This window comes from Somniosus microcephalus, chromosome 2 (genome assembly GCF_052327205.1).
Source record: "Somniosus microcephalus isolate GS21.2 chromosome 2, FLI_Smic_1.0, whole genome shotgun sequence".
NCBI classification, from domain to species: domain Eukaryota; kingdom Metazoa; phylum Chordata; class Chondrichthyes; order Squaliformes; family Somniosidae; genus Somniosus; species Somniosus microcephalus.
The window spans coordinates 19,419,071-19,432,756 of record NC_140988.1 but is presented as its reverse complement, the minus strand read 5'-3'; the positions used below and the strand labels follow the sequence as shown (position 1 = coordinate 19,432,756).

At 43.3% G+C, this 13,686-nt stretch overlaps 1 protein-coding gene across 2 annotated transcripts in view; it reads right to left on the bottom strand.

Moving 5' to 3' along the window:
* Positions 1-13,686, bottom strand: part of wrn (WRN RecQ like helicase) — a 123,330-nt gene that overhangs the window by 47,529 nt on the left and 62,115 nt on the right. For both annotated transcript variants that reach the window (XM_086007228.1, XM_086007219.1), the window contains exons 20-24: positions 12,037-12,218; positions 10,431-10,532; positions 7,971-8,063; positions 6,192-6,333; positions 3,919-4,089 (exon numbers count right to left, since the gene is read on the bottom strand). In XM_086007228.1, the coding sequence (XP_085863354.1) occupies positions 3,919-4,089; positions 6,192-6,333; positions 7,971-8,063; positions 10,431-10,532; positions 12,037-12,218 (690 nt within the window). The remainder of the gene's footprint in view (positions 1-3,918; positions 4,090-6,191; positions 6,334-7,970; positions 8,064-10,430; positions 10,533-12,036; positions 12,219-13,686) is intronic.

Below are 13,686 nucleotides of genomic sequence, written 5' to 3'. Positions count from 1 at the left end.
CCTTAAAGGAAGGGGTTCACAGGTCGAACGTGTGCGCCGGAGAGGCAGCGCGTACGCCTGGAACTTCCGGGTTTTTTTGCAGGTTTCTCCGGGAGGGTAAGTCTCCAGGAGCTACGCTTGTAAAAAGCAGTCGCAAGGCCTGCTTTTAACAAGGTAAGTGGTGAATTAAGTTAAATTAAAACATTTTTTCCACAGGTTTATTATTTTTAAATACTTTAAAGAAAGGTAAGTTTATTTTTAGCCCCGTTAGAAACTGTAATTAATTTTTTCAAAAATTTAAATTAGTTTAAAATAGTTATTTTATGTAATTTATAGTTATTTTAAAAATGTGATTTAAAAAAAATTTTTATTTGAAGTTTTAGTGATGTTTTGGGGCTGAATTGTATTCATAGATTTGACAGGTCTTCATGTCAAATCTATGAATAGAGATTCCCTGCTACCATTGGCTCTCCATGGCCCACGTGATCCCAGGGGACGCATCGAACTAACTGCGCCCCTGGGATACGCAAGCACTGCGCGCCGGCAGTTGGAGGAGGCCCAGGATCGGAATCCCACGCAGGCCCACAGCACAACGGCCGGCGCGCTAGGTAAGTGCAGGTCGGGGGTTTGCACCCGCGGGAAACCTCCGACCCGAATTTCTGGGCCTATTTATCTCTTAGGCATATAGGTTATCATTCATTCCAATTTAACTTCCATCATTATATTTGAAATACATTTAAAAAAAGACAATAGAACTGTACTCAAGGGATTTGTAATTAAGAAAATACATTGCGACTGCGGAGTTTTAATGGCAAATTTTACTTACGTGCATTATTGGCAGGGAGTCTCACCCACCAGTCCTGCATGTTGGGAAATCACGAGCACTGTCCGCGATTAATAGACGGTATGCACAGGCAGCAGGGGAGGCTCCTCACCTGGAGCACGTATTGATCAAATCGGCCTTTTCATTTTTTGGGAGCCCATCACAGTGACAGCCGATGGTCAACACTTTTCCAAGTTGTCACCCAGTGTCAGCATCAAGCCCTCCAATGTAAGGCAGCAGGGGCCAGAAGTAGAATCCACTTCCCTCTACTTTGTACCAACAGCATTAACCCCAGTGTCATAACTATAAAACTAAAAATCCGCACGACACTTACCATCACCAATTGTGAATGAGGGTTAATTCGCCAAATACGATACTTTCTTTGCATTGCTAGAGTAGGTCAGGTTTTATAGGCACAGCATTGGGGGGGGGGTGGGGGGAAACTACAGGAAACTCTCTTTACCGGCACCTAAATAACCGGAAATCTCTCTACCGGCAAAATTCAGGAGTAGGTTCAGCTAAGTTTTATTTCATATTAGTGGCCGTGTAACCGGGTTTCCTGGATCTGTGGCTGTGTAACCGGGGTTCCTGCACCTGTTGCCATGCAACAGGGACGCCTGGATCTGTGGCCGTGTACGGGCTCTCGTACCTTAGTAAGTATACCTCTCTGTAATCTGGACTTTTTGATCAACCGGCACCAAGCCGGTGCCGGATAAAAAAAAAAAGAGTTTCCTGTATTTTGAACATAGGAACAGGAATAGGCCATTCAGCCCCTTAAGCCTGTTACGCCATTTTTGAGATCATGGCTGATCTGTATCCTAAATCCATCCACCCGCCTTGGCTCCAGATCCCTCGATACTCTTGGCAAGCAAAAATCTAGCCATCTCTGCTTTAAAGTTATTAGCCCGTATTTTCCGATTGCAGGCCTCCCGCGGGCGGAGGCCTGCAACCTGGAAAAATCTGCGCCCTTACCGGAGGGTTCCCGGGACGCACACGTTTCCGCTCCTGGGCCTCACCAAACTTGGAGTGTGCAGGGCCCACGTATCCCAGGGGCGCAGGTGGTTCGCAGCGTCCCTGGTATCACGTGGGCCGTGGGGAGCCAATCACAGAAGGGAATCTCCCTTCATACACTTGACAGGAAGACCTGTCAAATATATGAATGGAGATCAATGAAAAAACATAGTAAACCTTTAAATACATTTTTTTTTTTTTAAATCACATTTTTAAAATGACTTGAAATTACAATAAATTAAGTATTTTAAACAAAAATTGAATTTTTTGAAAAAAAATTAAAGTTTTTTACGGGACTAAAAATAAACGTACTTTTTTAAAAGTATTTTTAAATGATAAATCAGTGAAAAAAAGTTTTTTTTTTTTTTTACTTTTTTTCAACTTTTCCTTACGCTTTTACCAGGTGTAAGAATTGTAAGTGTTTTCTGCGAGCGGAGGGTCTCCAAAAAGCGGAACTCTCTGCCCGCAGAGGCCCTTCTCCAGAGCAGCCGGAGGATCAGTCAAGACCATTCTTGACAAATCGGAAATGCCGGTTTTCAGCGCATGAGCTGTGCATGCCTGACACCGGCAATTCCGATGTCCCTACGGGTGTGTACACAGCGTGTACTCACCCGTGGGGATCGGAATATCTGGGCCACTAATTGAGCTAGCTCTACTGCATTTTGTGGAAGAAAGTTCCACACTTCTATCACCCTTTGTGTGAAGGAGTGTTTCATAACTTCTCTCCTGAATGACCTGGCTCTGATTTTAAGGTTATGTCCCCTTGTCCTAGATCCCCCCCACCCCGCCCACCAGCGGAAAAAGTTTCTATCTACCCTATCAATTCATTTTAAAATCTTAAAAACCTCAATCAAATCACCCCCATAACCGTCTATATTCCAGAAGATACAAGCCTACTTTAAGTAATCTCTCCTGATAATTTAACCCTTGGAGTCCTGGTAACCTGCGCCTGTTGAGGAAGTTTTTGATGCGAGTTTACCAAGTGACAGCCGTGGCTCACTGGTAGCACTCTCACCCGAGTCAAAAGGTTGTGGGTTCAAGTCCCGCTCCAGAGACTTGAGCACAAAATATAGGCTGACACTCCAGTGTAGTGCTGCACTGTCGGAGGTGTCGTCCTTCGGATGAGACGTTACAATCTGAGGCCCTTTCGGGTGGATGGAAAAGATCCCGCGGCACTATTTTGAAGTGGTGCAGTGGAGTTCTCCCCGGTGTCCTGGGGCCAATATTTATCCCTCAATCAACATCACTAAAACAGATTATCTGGTCATTATCACGTTGTGCTTATGGGATATGGATAGGTGAAAATTGATTGCTGAGTTTCCTACATTACAACAGTGACTACACTTCAAAAGTACTTCATTGGTTGTAAAGGGCTTTGGGACGTCTCGAGGTCGTGCAATGCGCTATAGAAATATAAGTCTTTCTTTCTTTCTTTTTGTACTTTGCTCAGCGAAATTTGACACTTAAGCTTCAATGAAATTATTCTTTTGGGAGTGTACTTTTGGTATAAACCAGAAGTTATTGAGTGCAGAAGGAAAGAGCAGTAATAGTCATATGAAGAATAGCAGAAAGCTGATTTCAGCAACAAACAAAAATGTTACTGATATTTCAAGTTAAATGTTTCCATTGGGAGAGATATGGGACAGTTCTCTTTGGAAAAAGAGAGATGGTCCCCTTACATCATCTACTTGTAATGGAGCAAAGAGGGAGAGGGTTTAACAAAATCTAAAGGAAAAGGAATCCAAGAACTCTTTTTGGAAAAAAAAAGCAACTTTTTGATAGGGATTGAGAACTGAAGTACAAATCCCAGTTGCCAGGAAACTAAATACAAAATACTTACAAATACAGACGTTGGTTTATCTCTGTAGAATGGGCATAGTTAATCAATTTGGCTTCAGCATATGCGGTCACATCCATTTCTTCCATAAACACTAGCTTTGTGAAATTTACATAACCCCATTCTAAAAGTATTGCATTTCTCTTTTTCACCACCAGATTGAACACAGAATCTCTAGCGCTTGCACACTGAATGTATTTGAAGAATTTATAACCACCCAGTTTGCTTTGCAGTACCCCAGTACAAACACAAAATAAACTAAGCTGACCTTCACAGTCAAAGTGGTCTTGACGGCAAATCTGCTGAAGCTGGAATTTTCCTGCAGGAAGCCCTCAGTGATGAGCTGTCGGCCCAAGGCCTTCCACCAATTTTCAGGATGGTTCTTTCCACTGCCAAACAGATGGTGATTACAATGCCATTCTGGCAAACGCTGAGAGTGCTGCGAACATAAGGAAAATATGTTCAACATTCAAAGAAGCCAAGCACTCAGTATCCCAATTACTCCTACATGCATGGCATATTTAGTTATCTCATTATCAGGATCCTTGGCTTTCTAAATAGAGACAGAGTGCAAAAGCAAGGGAGTTATGCTAAACCTTTATAAATCCTTGGTTAGGCCTCAGCTGGAGTATTGCGTCCAATTCTGGGCATCACACTTTAGGAAGGATGTCAAGGCCTTGGAGAGGCTGCAGAGGAGACTTACTAGAATGGTACCAGGGATGAGGTGACTTCAGTTATGTGGAGAGATGGGGGTTGTTCTCCTGAATGCAGAAAAGGTTAAGGGGAGATTTAATAGAGGTGTTTAAAATTATGAAGGGTTTTGATAGATTAAATAGGGAGAGAAACTGTTTCCACTGGCAGGAAGGTCGGTAACCAGAGGAGACCGATTTAAGATAACTGGCAAAAGAACCAGAGGGGATATGAGGAGATTTTTTTTCTACACAATGAATTGTGATGATCTGGAATGCACTGCCAGAAAGGGTGGTGGAAGCAGATTCAATAGTAACTTTCAAAATGGAATTGGAAATATACTTGAAAAGAAAACATTTGCAGAGCTCTAGGGAAAGAGCAGAGGACTGGGACTAATTGGATAGCTCTTTCAAAGAGCCGGCACAGGCACGATGGGCCTCCTTCTGTGCTGTACGATATTATGATTCTATGTCCAGTCGCAAGACAGCTAAAAATGTATACAACAACACTGGTGAAAAATACATTTTGAGAATGTTTTACTTGAATTCAATTTGAAACAGTAGATACATTCATATAAAGTGTTCCTATAGATAACATGGAATCTCACTTCCAAAGTACAGGATTTTCCACTCATGCTCTAATAACTTACGCTTATGTTGCTGGAGTTAAGGTTATTTTCAATTATTGAGGGTCAGTCCAAAAAGATACCTCCTCTTAGTAGCAACATACTGTAATAGGTCAAAGTAACTGCACCTATCTATATGTATTCTAAATTATTAAAGTTTTGGCTGTGTAGTGCCACAAAAAATTAGGACACTGCCAAATTGTGTCACAGCAATCAGAGATGCAAGTTCACCCACATCTTTGTGCTTCCATGTCATGTAATGCTGCTGAGGGAACGCATCCAATAGGGAAAGGAAGTAAAATTAGAAAGAAGATAGCGATCCCTGGGTTTTCATCACACACTTGTAGCTGCCATTACTGAAGGCTTGGGAGCAAGCCATCCATCTGCCATCCTGCCCACAAGTTGTACATGACCCAGAAACAGCAGAGGAACTGTGGAGGAAACAGAAGATGGTCGTGAACGGAAAACCTGCGTAAAGTTAAAATATGCAGCACGGAGCTACGGTCCTGTAACAATGGACCTGTACCTGCAATCCCTGTCTCACAATGAGAGGAGTATCACTGGTACATACAGCTGCTAACTAGTATAAATGATGTACAGAATCTAAGAAAAGAAATTCTAACACCTGTGCCAAAGTTGGGAGTGATTTCTAGCTGCAGTAAAATCCTTTATTTTTCTTCTTTCCCAGTAACGTTACATGACATATACATATTAAAAATTTGACACCTGCACACACTTCTCTGTCAATTTTCCTCATACGAAATTCCTATATTGACATTTATAATAGAATATGCCCATGTAAACTTGTCACGCTGTAATTATACTCCCCTGCCATTGGAGGCGCTGCACAAGTAGGAGGGTGTAGTTACAGCATGACAAGTTCACTTAGGTAGTTTCCATCATAAATATGACATAGGAATTTATAATGGAAAACTAAAAATAAGGACAAAATGTATGACCGGGGACTGAATTACAACTGTGCGCCCTGGTCCAGTTATACCCTCTCCTCTAACCTCGCTTCAACTGACTTGGTCTTGACTCCCGAAGTGCAATGCTACAGGAAATCAAGGTGTAGAAATAACCAGTGGTGCTCTGGATCTGATGCAACAGTAGCTAGTCATAGGTTGGGAAACGAGTTAATTGGAGCCAAATACTAAAACTCACCCCCAAATTTGACAGAGACCAAATTTCTTTTGCATATTTGATTTTAACAGCAATAGACTTACAGATCCTCGCAAGAACAAAACAGGGACTCCAAGACCAAATTTTTCTCCTAAGACACAGACTGCAGACAGCAGCTGATGCGCATCTTTTCCAAAATCTTGCATCTCATTTTCTGGGCCATCTGCAGAACTGCAGCTATCAACTCTACAGCAGGAAACAGGAAGAAAAATAAACTATTTAACTCCTCTAGAAGGTAAAGTAAACCAAAAAAATCACAAATGCAATCTTTCTTGCACCTCCGCATTGGGTAGGGGTTGTTTGACCCCCCCAACTGCTCTTATACTTATGAATTCCCTTTGCAAAAAAGAACAAACTTATATTTACATCGCACCTATCATGTTCTTGAGACATCCTAAAATGCTCCGAGCTAATTAATCACTTTTGATGTGCAGTCACAGTTATTTCGGCAGATGCAGGAGCCAATCTGTGGTAAGCTGGATCTGGCAAGCAGCAAGTAAGATGAATGGCTAGTTAATCTGTTTTTGGTGGTATGGGTTGGGGGGGGGGGGGGGGGGGGGGATGAATAATGGCCAAGACACCAGGAGAAGTCCTCGTTCTTCTTTGACTAGTGACACGGAATCTTTTACACTCACCTGAACCACTGTCACTTACATAAATAAGGGAGGCCTAGACCTAAGCATCCATCATGACCTCTAGAACTGGATCGCTGCCTAAAATTCAGACAAGCCATCCAACTATATGAAGTTAGAATTTTAGATCACTGAGTTTTTAAAAAAAATATCCTTAATGTTGCGTTTTCTGTGTTTACAGCATTGATGGCATAAGGTTCCAGCAGTGTCTCGAATGTAGAAACAAAGAAAAATAGGAGCAGGAGTAGGCCATTCGGCCCTTCGAGTCTGCTCCGCCATTCAATATGATCATGGCTGATCCTCTATCTCAATACCATATTCCCGCTCTCTCCCCGTATCCCTTGATGCCTTTTGTACCTAGAAATCTATCTATCTCCTTCTTAAATATATCCAGTGACTTGGCCTCCACAGCCTTCTGTGGTAGAGAATTCCACAGGTTCACCACCCTCTGAGTGAAGACGTTTCATCTCAGTCCTGAATGTCCTACCCCGTATCCTGAGACTGTGACCCCTCATTCTAGACTCCCCAGCCAGGGGAAACATCCTCCCTGCATCCAGTCTGTCCAGCCCTGTCAGAAAGTTTATGCATTTCAATGAGATGCCCTATCATTCTTCTAAGCTCTAGTGAATACAGGCCCAGTCGACCCAATCTCTCCCCATCCCAGGAATCAGTCTGGTGAACCTTCGCTGCACTCCCCAGTAATGTAAAAGTGTAGCAGCTGCTGTAGGACCTTATAAAATAGATTTATTTTGGGTGGTGAATTGCACAAGATTGTACTGCGTTGTATATTATAGCTTAGTTCTTCTCTTCTCTTCTCTCCCATTTAAATATTTCAAAACATTGTGCAAATTGTACATTTTCCTTATATTTTCAGTTAAACAATTTAATATAAATGGTCGCAGCAGTCATATAACACATTGTTGAGTATCTTCTTGTTAAAGTTACAATAATAAAGGGAATTATTTTTTAAAAATGCTTGTTCTGTGTTTTATTATGTATACATAGAATTTCACAAACCATTTATCTGTACAAGACACTCAACAGGATGAATTATAAAGCACGACTACAATGAGAAATACATTTTTGATCTCCAGGAAGCCTGCACAGCTCACAAGTCATCTTTATTCCCCAAACGACACCTCGATCATTAATCTTCTAACTATGTCTGTGATTCCCAGATAGATCACTTACCTTAATCTACAATTGTCACAGCATCTATCGGTTCCAATGATCCCAAGGGTGGCCTTCCTGAGCTGTTCATCTTCAAAATGGGACAAGATAATACTGTAGGAATGGAAAAAATGTAATCACTTACACAGCATCAGATGAACTTATTTAGATTGAAGCTCTGTAACCTAACCGTTCAGCTGTCAAATATTTTTCAGTTCAACATTGCAGATGAGGTAAGATAGGGAAGAAACTGGCTGTGAGGTAGCATATGAAAGGGGAAAGAATGAAACAATGAGCAAACGGTAGCATTTATATAACGCCTTTCAATTACTCAGCAGGTAGCCAACGAGTTACTTTTTTTTTTGAAGTGTAGTCATGTGATGCAGGGAGGATGTTTCCCCTGGCTGGGGAGTCTAGAACCAGGGGTCACAGTCTCAGAATAAGGGGTCGACCATTTAGGACTGAGATGAGGAGAAATTTCTTCACTCAGAGGGCGGTGAATCTTTGGAATTCTCTACCCCAGAGGGCTGTGGAGGCTCAGTCGTTGAGTATATGGATCAGCCATGATCTCATTAAATGGCAGATCAGGCTTGAGGGGCCGAATGGCCTGCTCCTGCTCCTATTTCTTATGTTCTTATATTCAAGACAGAGGGCGATAGATTTTTGGATATTAAGGGAATCAAGGGATTTGGGGATAGTGCAGGAAAGTGGAGATGAGGTAGATCAGCCATGATCCTATTGAATGGTGGAGCAGGCTCGAAGGGCCAAATGGCCTACTCCTGCTCCTAGTTTTTAAGTTCTTATGATGTGGGTAAACAATGTGTGCACAGCAAGGTCCCACAAACCACTACAATTTGCATTTATATAGTGCCTTTAACGTAGGAAAATGTCTCAAGGTGTTTCACAGGAGCATAATCCGACAACAATTGACACTGAGCCAAAGAAGGAGATATTAGGATGGGTGACTAAAAGCTTGCCCAAAGAGGTAGGTTTTAAGGAGCACCTTAAAGGAGGAAAGGTGGAGATGTGGAGAGGTTTAGGGAGGGAAATCCAGAGCTTAAGGCCGAGATGGCTGAAGGCACGGCCGCCAATGGTGGGCGAAGGAAGTGGTGATGCACAAGAGGGCAGAGTTGGAGGAACCAAGAGTTCTTGGAGGGTAATGGGGCTGAAGGAGGTTACAGAGATAGGGAGCGGTGAAGCCATGGAGGGATCTGAGCACAAGGATGATAACTTAAAAGAGGCATTGGTGGACCGGGAACCAACAAGCACAAGGGTGATGGATGAGCAGAACTTGGTGCAGGTTAAGGTACAGGCAGCAGGGTTTCGGATTAGCTCAGATTTATGGAGTGTTAAAAAATGAGAGAGCATTGGAATAGTCAAGTCTAGAGGTAACAAAAGCAGGAATGAGGGTTTCAGCAGCAGATAAGCTGAGGCAGGCAGAGACTGGCAATGTTTCGGAGGTGGAAATAGGCAATCTTTGCGATGGAGCGGATACGAGGTAGGAAGCTCAGCTCAGGATCAAATAGGATTCCGAGGTTGTGAACAGTCTAGTTCAGCCTGAGACAGTGGCCAGGGAGGGGAATGGAATCAGTGGTGAGGGAACAGAGTTTGTGGCAGGGACCGAAGACAATGGCTTCGGTCTCATCAATGTTTAATTGGAGGAAATTTCGGCTCATCTAGGACTGGATTTCGGACAAGCAATCTGACAACAAAGGCAGCAGTGGTCGAGAGGGGTGGTAGTGAGGTAGAAGCTGGGTGTTGTCAGCGTAGACGTGGAAGCTTACGTCACGTCTTCGGATGATGTCAGCTAGGGGCAACATGTAGGAGGGGCCCCAAGGATCGATCCTTGGGGAACTTGAACGAACTGTTACGGGGGCGGGTCCACTGAGCTGGACAATGGAGGAGAGGTGTTGAAGGAGGATGGTGTGGTTGACCGTGACAAAGGCTACAGAGAGGTTGAGAAGGATGAGGAGGGCTAGTGTACCACGGAAACAGTGGATGTAATTTCTGATTTTGATTAGGGTCGTTTCAGTGTCGTGGTAGGGGCAGAAACCAGATTGGAGAGGTTCAAACATGGAATTGTGGGAAAGATGGGCAAGGACAGATGGGCACAAGCAGCAATGAGATAAGTGACTGGTTAGTTGGGGGTGTTGGTTGAAGAATAAATGTTGTCCAGACCACCAGGAGAGCTCCCTGCTCTTCTTCTAATAGTTCCATGGGGTCTTTTATGCCCATTTAAGCAGGCAGACTGGGCCTCAGCTCAATGCTGCGTTTGAAAGACCGCATTTCCAACAATACAGCCCCTCCCCCTCAGTACTACACTGAAATTTCAGCCTTGATTATGCGCTCAAGTCCTGACATGGAGCTTGAACACATGACACTCTGACTCAGAGAGACGAGAGTGCTGTCAACTGAGCCAAGCTGGCACTGACTGCCATAGAAAATGGATAAAACAGTGTGTAATTATAACAAAACGCTTACTTTCTTCTGCACTTGGATGACGTGAGGTATTTCTTTATTTTTTCCATCATCTTAATTTTGTAGTCACGGAACTTTGGACTTTTAATCTCACTCAGCAGCCGCCTGCAGAAGAACACTGACTGCATCAATTACAACATAAACACTTGTTGCGTTCTCAACAGACATGCATGTTTTCGTTCATATTCTTATAAACTATTTCACGCCCTGCCTTCAACCCACTTCGATCTTCCCTGGGCTGCACACCATTCCCTGAGAGTGAGCCTGCCATGCCAGTACGCTAGTGATGTCACTCTTGAGCTAACCGTTAGAAGGTGTACAACAGTACACTTAGCATGACTTGCTTTCTGAATTTGTCTCCCTCCTTATATAGGTAAGCACTTGGCCTTTGGCTTGGTCAATTCATCCCAACAGTGCAGTTAAGAATGGAAACTTATAGTCACAACCCATTGCTTCCAAGCAGTGTGTGCTGGGCTCCATTGTGTTATGCCACCTCGTGCCCACACACCGGTAAGCTTCTGCTAGGACTTGCAGCGTTTTTCTATTCTCTTGGAAAAACTGCTTCATATACAATATACACTTGTACAGGTTTCCAGTGCATGATATTTTTCGTATGTCCACGCTAGTTTTGCATCACGATATATATTAACTTTAATATCTAAAAATCCCTCGTGGGATGTAATACTAAGCCAGAAAGTCCCAAGCTTACTAATCTTTGTTATGTTTGCTGATCTTAGCCATTGTATCAGTGGGGCACACGTGTTTAGCAGGTTTCTGGGATGGGGAGGGAGGGAAATAATCACCCAGGGTTCCTAATCCTGATTCCACACAATCACCCTACTGGAAAGGGTATGTGGATGGACATTGAGGCAGGATTGAGCTCAGCTGTGATGTCTTCCAATAACCTGGCAACACTCCCTGTCTAAGTTCACTGAAGAAGAATGGTCAGTTTGCGTGGTACCAGAAGGCTGCTGGTGCCTGTGGAGCCACACACGGAACAAGAGTCAGTGCCTTCCGAAATTACGTAAATCCTACAGTAAAACATCAAAATATGGACAGTGTTTATGATTTAAGTAATAAATTTAAGAATTACTTCACTTGTCCTTTTGTATAGACAAGTACGCCAGCTAGTCTTCGACTGTGGCTTTAGAGATTACACCTTGAACTAAAGTCTATGTTACAAAATCGCACTAACCAGTTTAGAGAGATTATAAGTTAGGACACCATTCTGAGGCTGGAGTTAGAAATGTATTGACACAGCAACATGTGTGGAGAAGGTGGGGAGTGGAGGAGAGGATAATTGATTAGAATTCCATACTGTCACTAAATCTTACCATTTTTGACCAAGAAAGTCAAAGCCGAGTGCTTGAGAGCAGAAACTATTTAATTTCACTGGAATGCCAGTCCTCAATAACTGTGCCTATCCCATTGGAAAAGTGAGAAAAATACTAAGTTCTTTATGTCATTAATAATTGCCTCATTAAGCAAAAATGCAGCTATAGTAAAGGCATTCCCTCCTACTATGTACAGAGCAGATCCCATTCTGCCAATAAACAAACACCCCCCCCATTCATCCGAATGAATGCAGAGGGACGGTAGACTTCTGTACCTGTTTAACATCATGTCAGCAGGAGACCACAAGACATGACAAGCACTGGGCAAACCATCTCGCCCAGCCCTCCCAATTTCTTGATAGTACGATTCCATTTCTTTAGGTGCTCCATAGTGAATGACTTTACGAATATCAGGCTTGTTAATCCCCATGCCAAAAGCGACGGTAGCTACCACACACTGGCAGAAAAAGAGGTCTGGTTGAAAATGTGAACCACTAAATTAGAGCTAAATGTGACCTATATAAATAATTGTACCGATTTACTAGAACAGAAAGACACGTCTTATAACAATAATGGCCCATAAGTTGCTGTCAAAATAACGGTGAGGATAATAGCGCTCGCCGCTATTTATGCTCAAATGCTACAGCAACATCAGGCGAGGGCAGATGCGAGATTAAACGCGGAAATTGAAAAGTTGCTGTCTGAGATGTGTCGCAGTCTAGCTCACCACTGAAATGCATTGAACGGCGTGAAGTTGCTGTATTTGCTCAGTAGATACAAACTAAACTTGCCACAGAAAGTTGAGTCTTGCCCATTTCAGTCTAAGTACCCTTTTAATGACATATAAGTGTTAATTACAGCCAGTCAACCGCTCCGGCACTGAAAATTAACTATTACAAGTATGGAGTCTCATTCATGCAGGTTTTAATTTTTTGGGGGAGATTTTAAAAATGTTAAATTTAACATTTAATTTTTTTTTTAACTTTTCCTTTCTGCCTCTCTTTTCTCTCTCTCTCTCAATCCAATGTTTCTTTCCCTCTCTATTTCTCTTTCTGTACCTGATTTGACATTGAATTCACCCACTCTTACACTTCCTTCTCAGTCCTTGCTCTATTAATTTCACAATCCTTCAATCTGTTTAAGGAGATACACAGTTGCTTGCCCTGTTCCCCTCGCTTTGGCGTTATCAGCTCGCACTTTCAGCAACTGGCCACGCCAAAAATTTAAAAACCTATACTTGCGGACGCGTTTAGATGCCCTGCCACAGCAAATTATGGCCCATTATAGCAGTTTCTACAGTAGGAACAAAAAATAATTCAATTGTGAACACTTCAAATTTGTGAAGTTGAAGGTAAATGGGTGGTACATTGGGTCAAGAGTAATCTTCTCCCGTCTTTGGCACCTTTCTCATGCAGTCATGTAGCTACTTGCAGCAGTACTTTTGGAGCAGACACAGACACACTGGGGGTTAAAAATAAATAAAACGGGAAACGTGGCCCCAACCTGCCCACTTCCGGTTTTAACCGAGGCAGGTCGAGGGGCGAGCAACTAGTCCGCTCTCAGGAAGCAGATCGGTCACAAATATTTTAAGGAGGCTGCGTACCTCCACTTTAACAAATGTTTTATTTTTGACTGCTGCAGGTTGCCTTTCCTGGGATTCAGGAAACCCGGCAGATGAAAGGAAGCGAGATGGGCCAGATCCATGCGGTAGGTGCCTTTATTGCACTGCTTGTGGGCCAGGAGGAGCAGGAGAGCTTCCTCCCCCCACTACCAACCCCCAGCCCACCGAGCTTACCGTTTAAACCTCCCTCTCAATGTCGGCCGACCCCCATCAACCACCCCCTCCCCCCGATGTTCCATTCCGCCTCCCACCCTACCCCACTCCCCTGTGAATCTGGCTGGCTGTTGGGCAGGAATTCTGTCGA